The 8,005-nt window shown below is 50.6% G+C and overlaps 1 protein-coding gene across 1 annotated transcript in view; it reads right to left on the bottom strand.

Annotated features, from left to right (window-relative positions):
* Nucleotides 1–285: 285 nt before the first annotated feature.
* ldlrad4b (low density lipoprotein receptor class A domain containing 4b) overlaps nt 286–8,005 on the bottom strand; it is a 42,596-nt gene continuing 34,876 nt past the window's right edge. The window contains exon 4 of the mRNA XM_068760066.1: nt 286–879. Within this exon, the coding sequence (XP_068616167.1) occupies nt 286–879 (594 nt within the window). The remainder of the gene's footprint in view (nt 880–8,005) is intronic.

Below are 8,005 nucleotides of genomic sequence, written 5' to 3'. Positions count from 1 at the left end.
GGGGGGGGGGCGGGGAATCGTTCAATCTGTGCTAGCAGTATGTCCCAGCACAGTGCAGACGTCCTCCCCCAGCAGTGGCTGCTAAATTACTAACATGGGAAAGAAACGGAAACGAAATCAACTCTTGTTTCGTCTCTTTCATTGTTTTGCTGTCACTCAGGTTTATAATTATTTGTGCATGGGAGTGTGGAGAGAGAGAGAGAGTGAGCGAGAGAGAGACTACTACTTGCAGGTGAAAGGAGAGACAGTTTTTCAGTCTGGGGGGGGCGCCCCGCTACCCTTTCTTCACACCAGGTCCTCTGGCGTACCATCCTTGGCCTTGGCAGGTACTATTGTGCTTTCTGATTGGCTCTGCAGCTGGATGGTCCCGGCCCCCGGCCCCCCCGGCCCCCCCGCCCTCTGGTTATTGCTGTGCTGGTGCAGAAAGAACGCGGAGCCAGGGTAGTGTCCCATCACCTCGCTGTATGCTGGCGGAGGACCTTCCATGCGCCCATGGCTGCTGGAGTTGGCCACACTGATGCCCGAATTACTGCTAGGCGGTCTTGGGCCGCCTCCTATAATTCCTCCGACTCCTCCCCCCACCCCTCCCAGGCCCCCGCCTCCTCCCATGTCAATCAAGTCACTATCGTAGATGGTCCGATTGGGCGGCGCCCTCACCGACTCGCGGTTCAGCTCCATCTGCTGCTCGGGGTCACGGAGCTGCAAGGTGCAGGGCCCCTGGTAGGGGGGAGGCTCCTCGCCGTCCGACAGCGAGATGGTGGGCGGCAGGTCGATCTGATGCTGCAGGTAGGGGTAGGTGGGCTGGAAGCGGCCGAAGCGGTCTCGCTGCATGAAGGAGGGAGCGCTGAAACGATCCCTCGACTGAGGTGCGTATAACACCTGGGAGGAGAGGAAGGAGGTGAAGAGAGGAATGAATGTCATTACAGAAACCAACAGGAAGCCATTTTAACCACAGCAACACGGCAGATGTTTGCAGAACAGAAAGCTAACGATGACGAGGAACACAGAACGCGATGATGGCTTGATTCATATCGAGCTGCCTTTTGTTCCCGTGAACCTTCCCTGAACGCGACCTTGACGTCTGGGATATCGTTGCAGGTCACTCGCCACCTTTTCCACTTCTTCTGTGCCCATTGCTTTGAAAGGACTCTGGATCACCTGAAGCTGTGGTCCCCAACCATAAGGCATTGGTTACCGGGCCGCACAGCGAGAATAACTCAATCATAACGTTTCCATTGCATCAATTATTAGCGTCTAAAAGGCGTAGCATTTAGCGTAACATTCGCCCGTGGATTTTCTTGGTCACGTTATACGTTACAAAAAAAACAGACGTTTTTATTGAGACCACAACCAATGGTGAGTAGATACTGGTTGTTTCATATTTATTACACGTGCATTATATAAAGATTATTGGTACGATTAGATTCTTCTTTTTTCCTACATGCCCCCTCTGTCCATCTCCAGCAAACTTGAAGCACATTCTAGTTGGCTGCAAGACAAGCCTTACACAAGGCCGTTACACCTGGCGGCACAATCAAGTCCTGAAGTGTCTGGCAGCTGCACTGGAGAATAGAAGAATGGTCGTCAATGCCCTGCCCCCCCTTTCCTCCCATCTTACATCATCAGGACATTTTGTCCGTGAAGGGGAGAAACAACAAAAGAGATGTATTCCAAAATCAGAGGTAGGACAGATGGGAGCAGCACGGGACGGGAGGCTCCTTGTTGATCTGGAGCAGAGACTCTGCTTTCCAGTGGAGATCGCCACGACCAACCTCAGGCCAGATCTTGTGTTGTGGTCTACCTCAATTCGAAGTGTTTACATCATAGAGCTCACAGTGCCATGGGAGGATAATATAGGCGAGGCCTTTGAGCGCAAGAAGCTTCGGTATGCTGAGCTGGCAGCGGATGCTGAACAACGGGGCTGGAAGACCACAGTCCTCCCTGTAGAAGTGGGCTGCAGAAGCTTTGTGGGCAGGACTGCTACTAGTCTCCTCAGGGGCATGGGAATCCGGGGCCAGGCCCAACGGCAAATCATCAAAGCCCTGTCCAGTGCTGCTGAACAAGCAAGCCAGTGGCTCTGGATCAGGAGAAGAGACAACAGCTGGGCTCCAAAATGACAGAGACAACATCAGGGGGTATAGAAGGGGGTAAGGCAGAGGGGGGCACACCCGGGACGCCAGGTGTTGCTGCTGAACCCTCTTGAGGTGTCGTGGGCCTGTTCAGTGAAACACCTATGATGGAGGGTGCCCACCTGAAGACCCCAATGAAACCCTTAGCCCCTTCTATCCTGCCCTGTGATGACTATAATCCCTACCCATTTAGCAAGGTGAAAAGGATTGTAACATCCAGTCCCATTCCGGTATGCAGTCAGACGAGTTTGGCTCAGGGATGAGGATGCCCCTGCCGTGCAGAGTCCAGTGCACTTTGGGTGATAACACCATATCCTGTGTTTGTAAAACTTCATTTAATTACCCCCCGGTCTGCGAAAAAATTGCCCGGCATGAAACCGGTCCGTTGCAGGAAGAAGGTTGGGGCCCGCTGACCTAAAGACGTACATTTCTCAGTGATAAAAACTTGATTGTTGTTACAATCTCTCAATTTCAGCTAAATGAGAGAATATGCTATTTTTAAAATCACAGATGAACGCACTAAAATGAGTCCTCTCCAGTCACCAGTTGACACGTTTGCATTTCTCTTCCAATATTCTGGTGTGTTGTGTTGAATATGCAACGTAAGAAATAGATCATTGTTTTCAGATGACGCTAAAACCCGATTTAAAGATGTTTTTCATTTACTCATCTCACGATCCTGCTTATGTGCAGAACAGACACGAACGCCATAAAAGATCTTACTAGAGGTGCAACGGTCCAATACATGTCCAGTACGGTTCTGCATGTCCGGTTCTGCATGTCCGGTTCTGCATGTATGGTTCTGCATGTCCGGTTCTGCATGTCCGGTTCTGCATGTCCGGTTCTGCATGTCCGGTTCTGCATGTCCGGTTCTGCATGTACGGTTCTGCATGTACGGTTCTGCATGTCCGGTTCTGCATGTCCGGTTCTGCATGTACGGTTCTGCATGTACGGTTCTGCATGTCCGGTTCTGCATGTCCGGTTCTGCATGTACGGTTCTGCATGTCCGGTTCTGCATGTCCGGTTCTGCATGTACGGTTCTGCATGCCCGGTTCTGCATGTACGGTTCTGCACGTCCGGTTCTGCACGTCCGGTTCTGCACGTACGGTTCTGCACGCCCGGTTCTGCATGTCCGGTTCTGCATGTCCGGTTCTGCATGTCCGGTTCTGCATGTCCGGTTCTGCATGTCCGGTTCTGCATGCCCGGTTCTGCATGCCCGGTTCTGCATGCCCGGTTCTGCATGTCCGGTTCTGCATGCCCGGTTCTGCATGTCCGGTTCTGCATGTCCGGTTCTGCATGTCCGGTTCTGCATGCCCGGTTCTGCATGTCCGGTTCTGCATGTACGGTTCTGCATGTACGGTTCTGCATGTCCGGTTCTGCATGTACGGTTCTGCATGTACGGTTCTGCATGTCCGGTTCTGCATGTCCGGTTCTGCATGCCCGGTTCTGCACGTACGGTTCTGCACGTCCGGTTCTGCACGTCCGGTTCTGCATGTACGGTTCTGCATGCCCGGTTCTGCATGTCCGGTTCTGCATGTCCGGTTCTGCATGTCCGGTTCTGCATGTCCGGTTCTGCATGTACGGTTCTGCATGTACGGTTCTGCATGTACGGTTCTGCATGCCCGGTTCTGCATGCCCGGTTCTGCATGCCCGGTTCTGCATGTCCGGTTCTGCATGCCCGGTTCTGCATGTCCGGTTCTGCATGTCCGGTTCTGCATGTCCGGTTCTGCATGCCCGGTTCTGCATGCCCGGTTCTGCATGCCCGGTTCTGCATGTACGGTTCTGCATGTACGGTTCTGCATGTACGGTTCTGCATGCCCGGTTCTGCACGTCCGGTTCTGCATGTCCGGTTCTGCATGTCCGGTTCTGCATGTCCGGTTCTGTCCACTTGCGCACCGTTTTGGTTTTAGGCGTAAAGAAATCGGCACCAGAACTCTTCTCCTCCGTTCCTCTTCATCTTCATCTTCTTCCTCTAGGATCGTATTAAACAACCCCGTTAGAAACTCTACAGCTTCCTCTCTTAGACACTTCCACACCTGCACAGGTATGTCTCTGGTCCAACTGCCTTCCCATTCTTCATCCTCTTCATCACCTTCCTAACTTCACTCGTGCTGATCTTCATCACTTCCTGGTCCACAACAGGTTCCTCTACTCCCCTTTGTTCTCTCTCATCTTCCTCATTCATTAATTCCTCTAAATGCTTCTTCCATCTTCATAAACACGACTGGCCTCTGTCAACACCTTCATCTCTACTCTTCATCACTCTGACATGCTGAACATCCTTCCTGTCTCTACTCTTCATCACTCTAACATGCTGAACATCCTTCCTGTCTCTACTCTTCATCACTCTAACATGCTGAACATCCTTCCTGTCTCTACTCTTCATCACTCTAACATGCTGAACATCCTTCCTGTCTCTACTCTTCATCACTCTAACATGCTGAACATCCTTCCTGTCTCTACTCTTCATCACTCTGACATGCTGAACATCCTTCCTGTCTCTACTCTTCATCACTCTGACATGCTGAACATCCTTCCTGTCTCTACTCTTCATCACTCTAACATGCTGAACATCCTTCCTGTCTCTACTCTTCATCACTAACATGCTGAACATCCTTCCTGTCTCTACTCTTCATCACTCTAACATGCTGAACATCCTTCCTGTCTCTACTCTTCATCACTAACATGCTGAACATCCTTCCTGTCTCTACTCTTCATCACTCTAACATGCTGAACATCCTTCCTGTCTCTACTCTTCATCACTCTGACATGCTGAACATCCTTCCTGTCTCTACTCTTCATCACTCTAACATGCTGAACATCCTTCCTGTCTCTACTCTTCATCACTAACATGCTGAACATCCTTCCTGTCTCTACTCTTCATCACTCTAACATGCTGAACATCCTTCCTGTCTCTACTCTTCATCACTCTAACATGCTGAACATCCTTCCTGTCTCTACTCTTCATCACTCTAACATGCTGAACATCCTTCCTGTCTCTACTCTTCATCACTAACATGCTGAACATCCTTCCTGTCTCTACTCTTCATCACTAACATGCTGAACATCCTTCCTGTCTCTACTCTTCATCACTCTAACATGCTGAACATCCTTCCTGTCTCTCCTCTTCATCACTCTAACATGCTGAACATCCTTCCTGTCTCTACTCTTCATCACTAACATGCTGAACATCCTTCCTGTCTCTACTCTTCATCACTCTGACATGCTGAACATCCTTCCTGTCTCTACTCTTCATCACTCTAACATGCTGAACATCCTTCCTGTCTCTACTCTTCATCACTCTAACATGCTGAACATCCTTCCTGTCTCTACTCTTCATCACTAACATGCTGAACATCCTTCCTGTCTCTACTCTTCATCACTCTAACATGCTGAACATCCTTCCTGTCTCTACTCTTCATCACTCTAACATGCTGAACATCCTTCCTGTCTCTACTCTTCATCACTAACATGCTGAACATCCTTCCTGTCTCTACTCTTCATCACTCTGACATGCTGAACATCCTTCCTGTCTCTACTCTTCATCACTCTGACATGCTGAACATCCTTCCTGTCTCTACTCTTCATCACTCTAACATGCTGAACATCCTTCCTGTCTCTACTCTTCATCACTCTAACATGCTGAACATCCTTCCTGTCTCGACTCTTCATCACTAACATGCTGAACATCCTTCCTGTCTCTACTCTTCATCACTAACATGCTGAACATCCTTCCTGTCTCTACTCTTCATCACTCTAACATGCTGAACATCCTTCCTGTCTCTACTCTTCATCACTCTAACATGCTGAACATCCTTCCTGTCTCTACTCTTCATCACTAACATGCTGAACATCCTTCCTGTCTCTACTCTTCAGATCTAGCGTTACAAAGGTCACTTCTCCATCTTGACTCTGTGATTGTGAGACGATGCTGGTTTCATGATCCGTTTCCGATGGAATGACGAATAACTACTGCATCGTCACCAAAGTGTTGTTTTTCTGGTGTGAATGGGGTTTTGGATATTGAAGACAAAACAGTGTAATTCAAATAAAAAGGGAAACAAAACACCATTTTCGTTTCCCTTTCTATTTTATCCGATCTTTTACCCCAATTAGCTCCTCAGAATTTGACTGCACAATCTATTTCTTCTTGTTTCACATTTCTATCTAATTTAACACATTTCCATTGTTGTCAGACGAAGCCCATTTCAATTAGTAGCTGTGAAACCTCACTAATAAAGCAGTCGGGATGGAGAGAATTTAGAACAATGGAGGATCAGGGCAACTGAAAGGAGAGAAAAGAGAAAGGATCAAAAACAAAGGCCACTGAGGTGGAAAGAACCACAAAGATAAGAAGAGCAAGAACGATAATGACAGAGGGAAACAGAGGGGGGGGGGGGGGGGGGGGGGGGGAATTAAAAAGACAGATAGATGGAGGGAGGGGGAGAGAGAGGCGTTTCGCTGATAGAGGGCGCCGAGCACAGCAGAGCAGGGCAGCTCTCAGACGGCTGTCTAGACAGTGTCAGGGGAGGTGTTGCTGATTGATGACGCACCAAAGCAACCCCCCCACCCCCCCTCCCTGCATTCATCAGCCACCCAAACTCATCGGCCGTGTCTCCCTCTGATTCTCCCCCCATGGCCTTTCCCTCTCTTTTGTCCCCCCAGTCTCTCTGGGAGCTTTTTGCTGAATCTCCTCTCCTGACTCCTTTACAGCCTGCTCCTTTACAGCCTGCTCCTTTACAGCCTGCTCCTTTACAGCCTGCTCCTTTACAGCCTGCTCCTTCACAGCCTACTCTCCCCATCGTCTTCTCCTACTTTGGTTTACCTACATTACGAGCCACACCTAGGTTCATTAGCTGAAGTGTGCACACACAAGCCAGCTGACCTTCTCACACAGCCTTGAAATGCTATCATGTTAATCACGCGATCCAGTTGCGTTTAAGTGACCTTTGACCCTCCCAGGACGACTCCTCTATTTGACATGGACACCATCATTTCACCATCATTTCTGCTTTTATCTTCTTCTAGATTCCGAGCAAAGCTAAACAGGCACTCGCTTTCAGTGTTTGTGTCGGGGGCGGAGAGATAGGCACAGGCAAGGAGGCGGGCCCGTCGGTGACCTCATGGCACAGCAGGAGACACCGGCTGAATTTAGACCTTTGCGGCGGTAGCTAAGATCGGTTTCATAAAAAGGAATTGGCCGATCCCGCGAAATTAACTCACTCAGTACCAGCCGCCAGCCGCTGAGGCAAAAACCCGGGCATGGGAGGAGTTCGGTGAGGCCACGGAAAACGACTTCCGGACGGCTTCGAAGAGGATCTGGACCTCCATCCGGCGTCTCAGGAGGGGGAGCAGTGCACGGTCAACACTGTGCATGGTGGGGACGGTGCGCTGCTGACCTGGACTCGAGACGTCGTAGATCGGAGGAGGGACTACTTCAATCCCACCGACACGCCTTCCAGTGAGGAAGCAGGGCCCGGGGACTCGTGGGTGAGCTCCTCCATCTCTGGGGCCGAGGTTGCCGAGGTAGTTAAGAAGCTCCTCGGTGGTGGATGAGATCCGCCCGTTGTTCCTTCAGGCTCTGGATGTTGTAGGGCTGTCATGGCTGACACGACGCTGCAACATCGTCCTCGGGGAGTCCTGTGGGGGTTTCTCCGGGAGTATGGGGTGTCGGACCCCCTGATACGGGCCGTCCGTTCCCTTTATTCCCGGTGCCAGAGCTTGGTCCGCATTGCTGGCAGTAAGTCGGAGCTATTTCCAGTGCGGGTTGGACTCCGTCAGGGCTGCCCTTTGTCACCGATCCTGTTCGTAACCTTTATGGACAGAATTTCTAGGTGCAGCCAGGGCGTTGAGGGGGTTCGGTTTGGTGACCTCGG

This window comes from Brachionichthys hirsutus, chromosome 3 (genome assembly GCF_040956055.1).
Source record: "Brachionichthys hirsutus isolate HB-005 chromosome 3, CSIRO-AGI_Bhir_v1, whole genome shotgun sequence".
NCBI lineage: Eukaryota > Metazoa > Chordata > Actinopteri > Lophiiformes > Brachionichthyidae > Brachionichthys > Brachionichthys hirsutus.
Note: the sequence above shows the minus strand (reverse complement) of the source record. Positions and strands in the feature narration are given on the sequence as shown.